The sequence below is a fragment of the Patagioenas fasciata genome, chromosome 1 (genome assembly GCF_037038585.1).
Source record: "Patagioenas fasciata isolate bPatFas1 chromosome 1, bPatFas1.hap1, whole genome shotgun sequence".
Taxonomy (NCBI): Eukaryota; Metazoa; Chordata; class Aves; order Columbiformes; family Columbidae; genus Patagioenas; species Patagioenas fasciata.
The window spans coordinates 126,828,156-126,844,055 of NC_092520.1; the positions used below are offsets into that span (position 1 = coordinate 126,828,156).

Sequence of the window (15,900 nt, forward strand, 5' to 3'; positions counted from 1 at the left end):
TTGTAAAAATAAGCAGCACTCAAGAGTATGTTATTCATGTTGTACAGGTGAGAGAGGCAATAAAGAAGCACTGCAGGATGTGGAAGATAAATATCAGTGAGACACAAAGGCCAACAAGAGAACCCATCTCTGACCACCCTTCCCCACAAAAACCCTCAGTGTCACCCTGAGAATCACCAAATCTGACTTCCACATTGGATCTCAGAATTTAGGTTCCTGCCCTGTTGGGTTTTTTTTGTTTTTTTTTTTTTTTTGTTTTTTACCCCCACAGTTTAAAAGTTCTGCTTCAACAAAACAACAGAGCCACAAACACGCAGGCTTATAGTTTCTTCATCCTGGCATTAAGACAGACTGATAGACAGGGAACAGCACAAACAGCCTTGCTTTCTGGTTTTAATGGCTGATCTAGCCAAAATAATCTCTGAAGATTCTAAAAGAGCAGGACTAGTTTTAACTCTCAGTGAGATGAATATCAGAAGCAGTTCTGTGAAAATTCTGCAATATCCCAAAAATGCAAGTGTTTGTCCATCACCTGCAGAAGTGCTAAGAAACACAATACACAACAGTTAACAACAGAGGGGAAAACAGAGGCTTTTCTAAGTTGCTTTCAATTTCAACTTAAGAAAACATACTAATCTTTCAAGAAATATTGACATCTAAGTGTGAACATTTAAAGTGGTTCCAGTAGCATATGCAGTATTATTTCCTTCAGTCCCTCAGGAGTGTATATTTTATTTTAGGTAACACACGCAGACACGCTCCAATCTCCACACTCCAACTTTTTCTCCATGTTCTGTACATCTCTGCAGAGAAACGGATCACAGTGTGGGAGGCTGACTTCATGCAAAGTAGTGCCAGTGCTCATAATCTCAAACACATACACACACCCTCTCTGAGGCACCCGAGCCCCATGTCTCCCAGCCTCTCTTCTCACAGGAACAGGTCACTGGCCCAGAAACACTGGGAAAACAACTGGTGGTAAAAATGACTGGGGAGTCAGGTGTGGAAGCGACAACCTTATTTCTACTCGCCTTCCTTTGCAACAGCCTAAAGCTTCTGTACCCATCTTTGTTCTGTCTAATTAATTTCTGGCTCACGAGGATGAGCACGTGCTCTCATTCCAGTCATTAAAGCAATCTCTCAAGATTAAATGGAAGCAAAATCCTTTAAGAATACGGCTGTCATTTCAGACAATTACATTGGCATCAGTGTAAGGAATGGTCTAATGGAACAGTCAACATAGTTAAATCCTCTTTCAACCAAGCAGCTGAAAGACCTTATTTTGTCATTAAAACAAAGTTTATAAATCCAGATGAGAATAGTAGGTTCTTCTATGTTTCAAAGCCCAAGCACCAGAAAAGTACAACACACATTTTTTTTTCTAAAGCAATTATTTTAATGAATTCACACTTAGAGGATGTACCCATCTTACTACTATATAGACTGAAGGTTAAATGCATTAAAGGGAAGAAAGGCATATTTAAATCCTTACTTGGACTCCTTGCTGCAGAAAACAATTCCCACAGCAGACTAACCATTTCCTGCATTAGTATTGAAAAAATATTGAAGAAAATATTTCAGTAAAGATTTCTATTTAGTAACAATATATAATTCTATTGCACCAGAAAAAAAGACCAGAATAAGTACTCTTGATATTTGGAACAGTCACAGCATAGACATATTTCACTTTAACATATATAAAATCTATTACCTTCCCATCACTTCATGTCCACTGAAGTACACTTCAGGTACTACTTGCAGCTTTGAAAAAGCTATTTCAAATATTAGAGGAGTCTTCTATCTCCATTTTACTTTTTTTTTTTTTTTTAAGAGGAAAAAACATGTTTTGCTAACTGAAAATTTTAATCTATTAAAAATAATTTACAAAATTTGAGGATTGACTTACTTTACCAAAGTAGGAAAAAGGGCTAACCAGCAACCAGCCGAAGAATTTGGTTTCGCACGTATGTGCACAGCTGGTTCATCAAGTCTCTGTTCTGTCCTTCAACCCAGTGCATTTCTACTAGTACATCATTTCCTTCTTTCTTCACATTCATTAAACACTTAAAGAGAAAACACCTACTAGTTTCTTTGGGACTTTGTTCTTTTTCTACTGTCAGATTGCTAGCTTCCTCTGAAGGGCAAGGTTCCTCCTTTGCATCACTGGAACCTTTGCCAAGTGATGTTTCTGCCTGCTTTGCTTCTGTCTCTTCCTCCTTCACGTGCTCACTGTGTTCTTCTTTGGCAGCAGATTCTTCCATTACCTCATCACCTCTGGTCAAGTGGACATCCTCATCAGGTGCCATAAACCCCATTTCAGAGACTTCAGTCTTTGGGTTTTCACAGTCCAAATTGTTGCTCTCACTCTTCTTGCTGTTTTTTTCCTCTTGAACTGTTTGCAGAATACCTTCAGAAGCTCGAGGAAGTTCTTGTAATTGCCTTACTTTCTCTCGTTTCTTTCTCCTCAAATGAATCCAGGAGTTCTCAATGGCAGTCACAAAAAGGCTAACTTCATCTTTTCCACAGGGAACACGTTTATGCTGAACCTATTGCAGAATACAGCAGAACTTCATCCTTATCCTCTCACAGTTATGTTTTCAAGTAGGATGTTGTTTTAACATATAATAATTAATACTGTACCTTCAGATCAGTGAGAATCTTCTCTACCCAGGCTCTAACCACAGCGATAGCTTCTACAGCATCCCAGCCCATAGCTGCAGCTTTGACAGATAACTCTTTGACTGTAGAAGCCAAGACCATAAATGTAATTGGCTTTCGGGGTTTTTCTAATTTTCGTCTTTTAGAAGGAGGTGACTAGAAGAAGAAAGAAAAAAAATTACAAAGCTATGCAGTATTAGTGGGATGGCTTTTGTATTCAGAAGACATGGGGATTACGAGTACAAAGTAAACCACTAAACAGTCACTGACATGGCCTGTTTCACTCAATTCCAAAGAGTTTTAGATTAAAAATAGCTAACAGGATCATACACTTTATGCTAGCCTGAGGGACAGAGGGAGTTTATCCTCAGATGTTAGGCAAAAAGTTTCATCAGTTCCTTCAAAATATTATATTAGCTCTCTGTGAGCTGAGAGAGTGCAGCTGCTCTTGAGAATAGACATCAAGTGCTAACATCCACGCTTTGATCCCAGTTCACTGAAGGTTTACTTGCGTCTTCTATAAGGTTAGTCAGTCTACACCTATCTTCAATTATATGTACATCTGGATGCAAAAAAGCAAATGGCTCATTATTTAAGGTGAGCAAGCTCCACTTACATTCATATAGGCAAGTCTGAGCTAGACATGTTCATATCTATCTGGTAACAGAATCTATATGGTAAGTTAAAAGCAAGTTATTAGAGGGAAGCTTAAATTTCAAATCTAGCCCCAAACTTAGCAATTTAGTAGTAGGAACCCACAAGAAGTTCCTACACAGGCTTCTCTTTTCCTCCCTAAACACAGATCATTTGTTAATCACACACAACAACCGCTAACAGACTGGCAGCCAGCTACAAAATCTCACTGTCCATACAGCCCAGTGCATCCAATGTGACAGTCTTAGGAAGAATAGTTTATTTCACAGTAGTTATAGCTCACCATGCCTTTTCTCAAATAAGAGGCACAGACAATCATAAGCAAACCAGAATTAAGCTACTTACAGGTACTTGTACATCATCATAGAAACTCCATGCCAGTGCCCATCTCATGGTGCGTCCTTGGCAGAATTCAGTATGAGTAACTTTAGGAACCTATGCAAAGAAGCAATACAAAACTTTGTTTCGTATTAATAAACACCATTGTTTTACTGCACACATTTTCAAATTTTAAAAAAATTGCAAAGTTAGCATAGAGTTATTTTCTCATGACAGAAATGGAGATTCTTTCTGACATGGTTCATGGATGTCAGGGCCACTTGAAGCTGGTCAGTACCAAGCCTGGTACCAGTGCTCAGGAGTTCCTATCTCTGTTCTGCCATGCCTGTGCCCCTTCAGAGCTCCAAGTTCAGCAACACACAACACCACCTTTTTTGTGCAGCAAGCCAGCACAACTACAGCACACACCTGCATTCTGATTCTGCAAAAAGCACATCCTTTCTTCTTGTTCAGAATCTGCTCCTGTTCCATATTTGGTTACTGAACCCACTGCTATAGCATAGGAACAAGTACAAAGGTGACTAAAAGCTGTGAAACCAAACCACTCACCTGTCTGCAGGTGGCAGAGACAAGCGTAGAAACACTTCTCTATATTTGCCCCAATAAATCAAATCTGAATTTAACACGGCCATTAAATCTAAAACTCAGATGTTAGTGTTGTCTAGTCTTTCTGCACATGAATGATGCAAGGCATCTATGTATGGTATGGAAAAAGTGCTAAATAATAGCAAGGATAAATATCAGCCATCTGACCTAACTACGAATTATCATCAGCTCCAGAGCATAAGCCCCAGGTCCACACAGAAGGAGAGGGCAGAATAAAAAAAAAAAAAGGCGTCTCTATCCTAGAACTTTCCCCATGCTTCAATTCCTAACTCTATCAAATTCTACAATAAATACAGCAAATGTTGAGACAGTTTGAACCATTAGTAGACCTTCTGGAAGTCTTATGCTACATCCTAATCTGAACCACAACACAGCATGTGCTTGGTTAAAATTGACATGTTCCCAGCTCTTATACAACAGAGATTACAAACCTGAACAAAATGAATTTGGTAATTTCAAGAAAACTACTAAAGGTAACCTCAGCTTTTCTACGCAAGGTTTGCAAGGATTTCTCTAACTTTACAAAGACTGAGGTGCAACAGTTCAAGTATAGGGAAAAAAGTCAGATACTTGAAATTTTGTGCCTACCTCAGTATCTGCTTTTGGCATCAAGTTTACGGATTCCCTATGGTCTGTAATTCACCTTTCTGGGAATTGATTTCACCATGCATTCTCTTTCCTTCCACTCTCCACTATACACAAGGACAGATCTCACAATAATTTTCTTTGTATGGCAATTAGAGAAGACTATGCTTCCTCCACAAAGTCATAAAAAAGCTATTTGCACAGCCTTCTTGCATGAGAATTGTAGCACAAGGTTCAATTTTACTCTGTGGTGCCAGAACTGAACACAAACAAAATGATACTGTAACTTAAATATTGATACCATTTCTTTTATCAACTTAATTGCTAGATCTCAGGTTAGCTAAGAGGAAAGAAAATTAGATTTTTATTTCTTTTTTTACAACAGCCCTGTTAAGGCTATTTTACAGCAGAAACCCTGTATGTTCTAGAAAGGACAAAGACATGCTTCTACATGTGATAAAGACAAAAATCTGTAGAAAATATGTGCTACTTACCTAACAGTTTTGAATCTACAATAACTAAATCTCAAAAGTTTTGAGTGCTTCCCTAAAAAGGAATTGCAGTTTGTTCTTGAAAAAAAACTCAGTAAAATAATTCAATAATAATTACCTACATGCATCAGAACACAGCATATATTGTACAGAACACATACGGGATATACATGGACATATATAAACCTACCCCCTGGATTCGAAGTTCCTCTTTTAATGGTGCTAAACTGCATTTCTTCCCCAACATGCAACTGTACCATCTGCAAAGAATACACACACAAAGCGTTTTACAAATATAGACCAACTGAAAATGGCAACCACCAGAAATAACTACTTGGATTAAAACCTGCAGGAACAATAGATTTAAAAACAAAACAACAACAACAAAAAAATCACACTCTAAAACAGAGTGCCTAGGACATAGCACAACATAAATTAGAACAGAAGGTCCAATGACAGACACGACAGGGGAATCTTTTCAAGTTTTTAGGAAATACATTAAGACTACTATTGAAACTGCACCTCAATAACCAAGAATCTTATTCAAAGAGTGACTTTAGTTATGTGGAAGAAGTTACCCCTTACCATAATTTGTTTCAGTTTCTCTACTTTCTTTGGAGAATGGATCAGAATAAAAAGGAATATTCAACTATTGACAAGCATTTGTGCCTCAGAAGCAGACATAGTGACTACCCCTTCTGCTCATTTGTAATTCATTATCCAGGTTTCCATCAGCTAAACCATATTTCATGAGGAAACAAACAAGGGCAAAAAAGGACAGAAATTCATTTTCCCACTTCTGATGAAGCTTATCCTTCTACCCAGCTCCACATCTTCAATATCTCCAAACATTACAGCTCTGTTCTTTATCCAGGTTACTATTCCAGGTCTACAACACCCTCTTTCATACTTTCTTGATGACTGGATCCAAAAAGTTTACTCATAAATATAGTGTATTAATGTATGAAAATTAGAGTTCCCAGTTATCAAGGGAGTTTCCTCAAGAGTATGCATCTAAAATGAAGGGAAGCACTTTAAGTTGCTCACATACACAAATTAAATATACTTAAAAAAAAAGGTATTACCAACAGAGTTCAGGGGCAATTCTTTAAATTTATTTCCTGCATAATGCCATATACAGAATTTCAGGCAGCAATATGTAAGTGACGGGCCAAAATTTCTGGCAAAACTCAAACACACCTCTTTCCCAAAATTACAAAATATGGAACCTGCAACTCCTAGCTGAAGCAAGTCAAGATAACCTCCTGGCCAAGGGAGTCTCTGTCTACTATCAGTTCATTACTCATACCCTTTGGCAGAGTTGCCCAACCTTATCTCTAACAAAAGAGGAAACAGTATTTCTGCAAGAGATTCTCCAAGGTATTTTATTCAAAAACATAAACTGAACTATTTCTACCTCCCAAACATACAGAGCTTATTTTTCCTAAGTGTGATACAAAGTTAGCATGTGGGTACATTCTATGCCTTATGCTACCAGTTTATCAGATCAAGTACCCTCCTCTTTCCTAGAAGAGCCAAGAGGAGCAATACAGGAATGATGAACATCAATAAGTTCTCTGTTATATTTGCCACCCTTCTCAAGGTCCTTATCAAAAGAAAGTTTCCCGTGGATCTACATACACCATGTGGAAGCAGAAACAATGTTGTGATTGCATTTTTAGGAAACTTCAAAACACCAGTCACTTTGTTATCTGCATCCTCAGCTAAAACTTGTGTTCTCTGTCAGTGATGAGTTTATTAAGGTCACACAAAAGGGGCAGATGGACATCTGCTTAATTTTTTGTTTTTCTCCCCTCACCTATTGGATCGCTGACTAAATTCAGAACAATTCTTTCAGCTTATATCTAGTTTTGAAAAATCACTATATTTTAGACACAAATAAGAGCATACACACTTAAAAATCGGTTTACATCAAGTAGCCTACAATAGCATTATACCTACAAGCTTTGACAGGAACACCAACGATTTCCCAGTGTCCTTGCTGGCACAAACAACATTGGTAAGAAGACTCAAAAGTTTAATTCTTCTGGCTTGTAACCACTTCTGAACACCAAAACATCTATTTTATCACCCTGCCATACTATCTATCCCCTTTTTATACTTTATAATATTTGAGGGGTGACAGAAAAAGAATGACATTAAAAAAAACAAACCGACTATGTGTCAAGCTTTGCAAAATTACAACCTCTGCAAATCTTCTCAACTTTTTTTCTTCAAAGCACTACAAGACTGAAGCACTTCTAAAAGACCAAATGCTGTTTTGCTTTGTCTTGTTTTTCCAAAAACTTTTATACAGTCGTCATTTTTTTCAGGTCCATTACTAGAAAACAAATATTCTAAGGAAAAAATGTGGTATCAGATAGGTGAAGATGACATTCTAATGCAATGCTCTGCTTAGAAGGATCTAAACAAAACAAAACCAAAACACTTCATGACCGTATAAAAGCCAAGCTGTATTTCCTCAGCTTAGGGCACTGATTGAGCAGTGGTAACACCACATAAAATTTTGGCAGCTATATTATAGAGGGATATTAAAAAAGCCCCAAACAAAACAAAAACCAAAGGAATCTTCCAGAAGAGCTAGAGAAACAATGTACAGCATCTGGGGAGGCTGATAGTCAAAAAAAATGAAGATGTGCCATCTCTTTACCTTGTTCCAAAGAAGCCCTCACTATAGTTTTTATTGCAGCTTATGGTCACCCAAGATAGCATTCAGTACAACAATAACCTTCAGTAGGCAGAGCTGCAAATTTCAGCCAAGAAAGGATAGAAACTTTGAGGTCACAAACAGATATCTAGGCAATGTCATTAGTCCTCCCATCCCAGATGCCCTTGACACTGTCTTCAGCAAGTATGAGAGCTAATTCAGCTGCAAGCTACAAGTGTCACTAGTACGGGGCAGGGGGGGGTTGCCTTCTGTTTTCAAATGCCTCCAATGATGAGTTGTAATTGTTTGATGCTCAGGAGCAACTAATTCTACAGAAACTGAGAGTTATTACTGATATGTATATAACACTAAACAAACCAAACAGGTATCACTGGACCAAAGCTACTTTCCTTACTTAAAATATCATTTTCACATGATTTCTGCCAAAGAAGCAGATAAAAATGCATTGTGTTTTATTTTTTAACTGGAACAAAGCACTTACCGTAACCTCTTTTTAAGCTGGAGACTATCATGAATAATTCTTTTGACAAATTCTAGTTCTCCCCCCTCAGCCATTATTTCTGTGATCCCTCCTGTATTTACAGAACTGGGAGGGGGACGCCGTGGATTTCGAGAATTTACTCCCTGAATAGAAAAAAGAACATTTGAGATGAACATTTATTGAAATGTTAGGCTGCTTTGTACATGGCTTCCTGCCCCAATCTTTACTGGGTAGCAAGTGTCACCACATCTAGTTATCTTCCCCTCATCAGAACAATTGATAATAGACAAAGATATGCTCAAAATAAGCACAACTGAGTGAATTCCCTAGAATCTCAAACCTAGGTTAGCTACTTGTCACACATCAGTATCATGCTAATATGAAATATGTGGTGAGACATGTTGGTTACATGCATCCACATAATTACAATCTATACTGTTTAATTTCAACACTTAAATCTTTTTTCTACTGCCCTGTATTATAGAGTTAGGTTTCTGATTATATTTAGTGGGTATTGCAAGAACGGTTCTGAGCTGCATGATATTGCCTAAATCACTAAGGAAACAAAGTGAGATAGTCACAATGCCAGAATCTAATTCCTCTGTACCACTTACACAGCAGGCACTTTATTCCCCATTTACCAGCTGTCTACTTTCCAAACTAATTCTCTAAGATAGTAAGAACTTGTGAAAAAATTCTACAGGTCATCCTCCACTTTAGGAAGGGTAACAGTTAAGTTTTTCAAAACTCCTTTGAGGCGGAGGGTGTGGAAGAAAACTGAAATGCAATTTGATAATGATTTAGGATTTTCCACTCAGCCTTCCCCAAAGGAACAGGTTAAATTGTTGCTACCCTCCCACTCACTGAGCATTGAAGTACCTGCAACGTTTAGGTTGTTAGCTTACCTTTGCTTCCAATTGGTTAGCAAAAAAGGGAGGGTTGCACATGCAGAAATCATAAACGATCTCAGATTCTTCTTTCAGGGCATCCATTAGAAGAGTCTTCTGTGGTACCTTAACCACTAATAGCAAATAGGCATTTGGTCAGTAAGAAACTTTGTATTTTATCTAGCATGTCATTTCCATTTCAGTGTTTTGTGAAACAATAAATTATATCAAAACTGAACTTCCTAAACAATACTTTCTAAGAAAAAAAAAAATAAATAACCAATACTAGCAGCAAATAAAGACTTCAGGTTAAAGATTAGCATACAAACAGCTTGTATGTTTATATACAGTAGTAAAATTATACAAGTCTGTCTAAAACAATAGGAACTGCCTGAGTTATACTGAGGTCTCTGATGTAATCATAAATTCACTTTAAGGCCTTCCAAAAGTTAACACAAGCATGAGTTGATCACCCCACAGGTTCCTCAGGGATAAAAGAAATCCTAGTCTAAACAATTTTTTTTAAGTTACAGAATTCTGATACGTATTCAAGAAAATACTCTAGAAAGACTAAACAGTGTATAAAGCTAAGAAACAGAAAGACTAAAACCTATCTTTACTGAAGATACACTACACCAAGGTGTCCTGGTTTTGTTAAAAAACAAGTTTCTCTTTTAGTGAATTTTGCTTGTCAGCTAAAGCCTTCATATTAGCTGCATTTTCCTGGAGAACCACACACAGGTTTTGGTAAACATAGCAATGGAATGCAAACTTAAGTACGGATGGACATCTCGCAAGAGGGGCAACGAGAAATCGGTGACCGAGAGACTGACCAACTGTGTATAACATTCCATTCACGTGAATACTTCATATAAAAGTGGGAGATCATGAGGATCTCGTCCCTTTTCCTTTTCCTTTTTTCCTCATGGCTGACATTAGGAGAGGACCTTGTTAGTTGTCCCTGCGAACTGAGGCCTAGTGAGAGACTGAATCCAGCTCCAGTTGGCTACAGAGTCTAATCCAGGACTTTGGGTGCTGGCTCTGCAGTTGCTGAGACTTACAAGATTGGTTTTGTATATTTTGTATTATTTTCTCTATTCTTATTAGTAGCATTAGTAAAACATCTTTAATTTTTCCAACTCTCTTCTCTCTGTCCTTCTTTCCCTCCCGATCGCCTGCCCTTAGTGGGAAGGGGGGAGTGGGAGGTGAAAAAGGGGGAAGTCGGGGGGGAGAGGAGGTTAACAATACATCTGCCAGGGTTTGATTGTCACCCCACAATCTTAACCCTCGACACAAGGTTAGCTTTAAATCTAAACTTAGAATAATAAAACAGAATTAATGTGTTACCAATACTATGTAAAGTTACTTAGAAGGTGACAACAAAGAATTTGTTAAACTACACTATTTAACTGCTAAGACACATTTGACCTACACAGCTAGCTGTTTAATTCATAGTATGTAATTCTACTTTGAAATAAGAAAGTAAATAAAACCAGCAGGAAGGAAAAAACGTAATAATCTTGTTGTGGAACAATTCTAAATTACCTTGAAAGCAGCTTGAAAACTTGCAGAGTCCAAGTTTTTAAAAATTTCTTAACTTACCATTACATGCAGGATACTGATTTTTAAAATTTTTAACTATTGTTTTAAATACTGGCAGACAAGTTCTGGCCATCACCCCACTCCAGTAAAATACATGCACAACTAAGAACACTATGTGATTTTTTTTAGCATTTACAAGCAACCCCCACACTTACCAGTTTCTATTTTGCACATATAGGAGAAATTACCTTTGGAAGAAAGTTACTGCAAACAGTATTTCACTTTCAAACAAATAAACATTACTATTTTTCTCCTCTGGGAAGAAAGAAGCTATGATGCAATTAGTAAACAATTGCCACATTACTGCTGTTTTTATGATCACTGAATTTCTTTTTTTTGCATTGAAGTTAGAAGAAAGAAGGCTATATCCAACAAGATCTCCAAATGAAGTTATCTGGCAAAAATTTCAAGATAAACTCTTAGAACATGACAAAAAAAAAAAAAAAAAAAACAACGCAGAAGTACAGAAAGATTTCTAGTATGATTTCAAAATGCCTTGCTAAACAAGTTCCTAAAGTAGAACACTCAATTCTAGGTGAACAATTCAGGCCCAGGAGTTAAAAAGTGGTAGGGCGGCTCATTCCCAGGCAGCATCTGGCTACAGGCACCACCAGTGGCACTCCCTTGCCCACGGCACTGCCCACCAGCCATCAGTCACTTACTCCAGCTGTTCTCCTTTGGCTCTACACCTTCACATGAAGCACTTTCCTTTGCCAGAGGTTTTTCCAGGACAGTGAAACACCACCATACCACTAAAAGTTCTGTGATGGAAGCAGTAACAGAAAACTGTCATTGTTCTCCACATCAAGTTCTGGGTCTTCAAGATTGACACAGAGGATAGACCAAGACAACATTTTCATAAAAATGATGCTTCCAAATTCCAGCAGAAATAAACTTGTTATTTCAGAGCTGAATAATGGACCTGCTTTTTAGTATACTGAGTTCCTACATGAAATTTTCCAAGCTCATCCACAGACCAAATCTGGCATACTGCCATTATTACAACAGGCGTTGTTGGGACCTTATTCAGGGATAAGGATGAAGGACACTCTCTGAACAAGATACATATATGTGGCAGTTCCAGGCAAATTATCTGAAGAGAACACTCCAGGTCTCCTGGCAGCAGAAACAGCTTGAACTCTAAGAAATACTTCAGTACCAGGCAAAGAATACAGAGAAAGGAAAAAAAATAAACAAGAGGGTAAGGTTTAATTTTCAGATTTTCATAATGAAGAATAGTTCTCCATCCACACATCCCATCCCAGACAAGTTTTCTGGCTTAAGTATACACGGACCTTAGTAAACATTCTGCTTCAGTAAAAACAATTGAGCACGCGTTTGAAAGAAATATAGATTCTGATATGCCACTGAACACGGCAAAAATACATTACAACATATGTATGCTACTAAATACCTTACTACATCATACCTTTTATAAGATCAGACAAGTTGTTCTGTTCCACATTCTTCTTGGCATAATTGAAGCACATATCATCCACTTCTGTTGCAAGAAAATACCAACCATTTAAAGTTGCTCCAAGTAATGGGTATATGCAAGATGCCCCTGTCCCTGCAGAAGTGAAGACTCATGAGCAAGGCAAAACAAGTCTCTGGTGTTACACACAGTGTGGCTGATAACTATGTACTTTTTACAACAAAAAGAACTAATTTCAAGAAAACACTGATTACTGATCATGTCCTATTCAGTTCCTTAATAAACTTTCTGTTCTTAATTTGAAATACAGCATTGTCAAATATGCAGTTTTAATAAAACAAATGATTTAATAATCTGGAATACATTTTCTAGTAAATTATCAACTTTTTTTAAAGCAATTTATTTCTATATGATAGTGATTAATTTATATAGTGAAAGCTAAATATATTCTGGTTTCACTAAAAAAAAAATCCCTATCACAAATGTCCTTTTCTTCTGCATTTTTCTATTATCTACCACAAATAATTTACTTTGATGAACACGGCAGCCAAAAAAAAAAAACAAAACAAAACAGTCAGTTCCATCAGACTGTCTTTCCCTGACACCCAAAACTATCAAAGAAACAGAGATGCCAATTAAGAGAGACAAAAACAAACTGAAAATTTTGCAATATTTGGAGGACTTAAAGGATCTGTCTCTTCTACCAGTCACCTATTGTGCTGAAGCTCATTGAAACAGTTTTCAAAAATGTAACCTAATATGAAATGCATAGAAGATGGCCAACAAGTCTGAAAGTTATGAAAGGAAAGCAGCTTTGCACATACCACATGATGATACAAACCTTGTATCCATCACAAATACAGGTAAAAATACAAGCCAAAAATTCCATTTTAAAAAAATCACGCTAGCAAACATCAAGAAAACAGTAATGTAAAGACTGGCATGGTAACCAAGAGCACTGAACTGAAGCCTTGAAGAAGTCAGTAACTTCAACGTTTTAATGTCAAGCATTAAAACATAAGTTTAAAAGGAAATTCCAGCTTCTCTGAATGTCATGAGTTTACTTCAGCACAAAACCATCTTCAAAAACAAGTCTTTGAAATTGTGAAGGAAGATTCTATTAACAAATAAAAGATGTGAACTAAATTCAAATGTACCATCACAGGTACCTCTTAAATAATTCATACAGAATCACCAAAAATTTGAAATCCAAATGCCAATTTTATTATCTATATGTGAGATACAGTTTCTTGCTCCTACAGAGCTTGCCTATTTTATTTCTAATGAAAACCAAATTATGTGCATCAGTGTACATCTTACAAGTTCACATCTCTACTGAATACTGTTTACTTCAATCTGCTGCTTAATCCAAATATTGTCCAGATATCCAATACTTTGGGTACTGAAACTGAACAAACTGCACTGGATTATATCATCCATCTGCAGATGTTTAATCCAGTTCAAAAATATTCTGTTTTCAACAATAAACAGGAAACCTTTCACCATCTACAACCAAAATGCAGGTTTGCTAGTACTTGGCCTACTTTCTAATTAAGCCTCTTCTAAAATTTAGCTTATGAAAACTGCTGTACTAAAAAAAAAAAAAAAAAAAAAAAATCAAAGTTTAAAAAAGATAGATCATCTGTCAAATACACCTGAAACAACAGAAAAAATGTCATTAACAGGAAAGAGAGAAAATATTGTTATGTAACTCACAAACTCTCTTATGCAGACATTCAGAAGCAAAATTAATAGATTGCTAATATAATTGATTAGTTAGAAGACTGAGAAAAAAATGCCATATTTTTTAGAATTCCTTTAGGATGGCACTTTTGCCTGCACTACTACCAGCATAATTCCTGCATATCCACAAAGTTACACTCTATTGAGTTCTAGGATACAAAAAGACAAATAATTGCCAGCTATGCCCACTCTTCTGTTTGTGCAGAGAAATCCGATCCATCAAGAAGCCAAATGAAACACCAGTGGAGGCAGATCACATGGTTCACCACAGCAAGCACAGTCCAGATTTTTGTTTCTCAAACTTCATGTTTCTCTACAGATGCACAACAAATTTTACCAGCTAGTTTCACTGACAGCAAACAACAAATTGAAAATTTTGCTTTTCCAAGTACCTATGTCAATGCCTCGCCTGACCACTTGCTTGTCACCATCCTGGTGACCGATGAGATCCTCCACCCAGTGGATGTAGTTCAGCCTCAAGGGAACTGTAGGAATAAGCCTTTCCACGGGGATGTCAATCGTAAGCCCAAAATCCTCCTTCAGGAGGGTGCACGTCAGAGCCCTCACCGCCTCGGGGTCCTTGAAATTCAGGCTGAAAGGTACAAGCAACGGTTACTGACACCCTATCACTCGCCACAGGCCAGGGGCGGACACGCACACAAACACACACAGCGCTCGGCAGGCGGCAGGAGCCGCTCCACAGCCCCCGGACGCGGCCTGGCCCGGCCTACCCCGCCCTCTGTCCCTTCCCGCCGCCCCGCCAGCGGCCGCCGCGCGGGCCCTACCTCACCCTGCCGGTGAGGGTGGTCTGCACGTGCTGCTGGAACTCGGGGTACTTGGCGGCCAGGTAGGCGAAGTCGGGCGGTTTGTCCTTGTAGCGGTTGCGCGCATGCATGGACTTGTTGAGGGCCATGGCGGACGGTGAGAGGGAAACCGCCGTGCAGCGCGGGCAGATTAACGGCCTAACCCCGCCACCAACCGACACACCGACAGCCAGCGCCGCCGCCCGCCCACCTCCCGGCGCGCACCGCGGACCCTTGGGGCGTACCAAGGCGCACCGGCCGGGGGGGGGGGGCGGAGGCGGGCCCACCGCGGTGACAGAGGAGCGGGGTGTTACAGCTGTTGGGACGGAATCGGACGAATCGAGAAGCGACCAACGTGTTTTATAATCTGAATGCTTTATATACGGGCGCCTCGCTTCAGAGTTAGGTACGCAACGAGTAATAAATATAAAATTATGTGAACAGCTCAAAATTCCGTTTTTCTCACCAGTGTGAGGTGCCTCTGCTCCCATACTACAGAATCACACAATGTTCAGGATTGGAACAGACCTCAAAGGATAATCTAGCCCAATACCCCTGCTGGAGCAGGAACACCTCGATGAGGTTACACAGGAAGGTGTCCAGGCGGGTTTTGAATGTCTCCAGGGAAGGAGACTCCACAACCTCCCTGGGCAGCCTGGTCCAGTGTCTGTCACTCTCACTGAGAAGAAGTTTCTTCTCAAATTTCAATGAAACCTCCTATGTTCTAGTTTATACCCATTGCCCCCGGTCCTACCATTGGTTGTCACCGAGAAAAGCCTGGCTTCATCCTCATGACACTCACCTTTTACATATTTATAAACATGAATGAGGTCACCCCTCTGTCTCCTCCAAGCTAAAGAGACCCAGCTCCCTCAGCCTTTCCTCATAAGGGAGATGCTCCACTCCTTTCATCATCTTTGTGGCTCT

The 15,900-nt window shown here is 38.7% G+C and overlaps 1 protein-coding gene across 3 annotated transcripts; it reads right to left on the reverse strand.

Moving 5' to 3' along the window:
• Positions 1-1,131: 1,131 nt before the first annotated feature.
• On the reverse strand, positions 1,132-15,200 carry METTL16 (methyltransferase 16, RNA N6-adenosine). 3 transcript variants are annotated; one of them, XM_071814168.1, is made up of 10 exons: positions 14,961-15,200; positions 14,563-14,762; positions 12,422-12,562; positions 11,655-11,753; positions 9,409-9,524; positions 8,504-8,646; positions 5,524-5,593; positions 3,658-3,747; positions 2,641-2,814; positions 1,132-2,546 (listed from the first exon to the last, which is right to left on the reverse strand). In XM_071814168.1, the coding sequence occupies exons 1-10, from the start codon at positions 15,059-15,061 to the stop codon at positions 1,929-1,931; spliced, it is 1,752 nt and encodes a 583-aa protein (XP_071670269.1). In that variant the 5' UTR covers positions 15,062-15,200; the 3' UTR covers positions 1,132-1,928. The 3 variants fall into 3 exon arrangements, with proteins under 3 accessions (XP_071670269.1, XP_071670270.1, XP_065716044.2); XM_071814169.1 differs by having other exon boundaries at positions 1,134-2,546; positions 14,956-15,199; XM_065859972.2 differs by lacking the exon at positions 11,655-11,753 and having other exon boundaries at positions 1,171-2,546; positions 14,956-15,199.
• Between the last annotated feature and the right edge of the window lie 700 nt (positions 15,201-15,900).

Bases quoted from the DNA above. Each gene is read 5' to 3' on its own strand.
- METTL16 (XM_071814169.1), bottom strand. From the start codon at position 15,083: ATGGCCCTCAACAAGTCCATGCATGCGCGCAACCGCTACAAGGACAAA. The intron at 14,763-14,955 runs GTAGGGCCCGCG...TGTACCTTTCAG, and splicing joins ACCCTCACCGGCAGGGTGAG to CCTGAATTTCAAGGACCCCG. The intron at 3,748-5,523 runs GTAGGTTTATAT...TTCTTTGCATAG, and splicing joins AGGAACTTCGAATCCAGGGG to GTTCCTAAAGTTACTCATAC.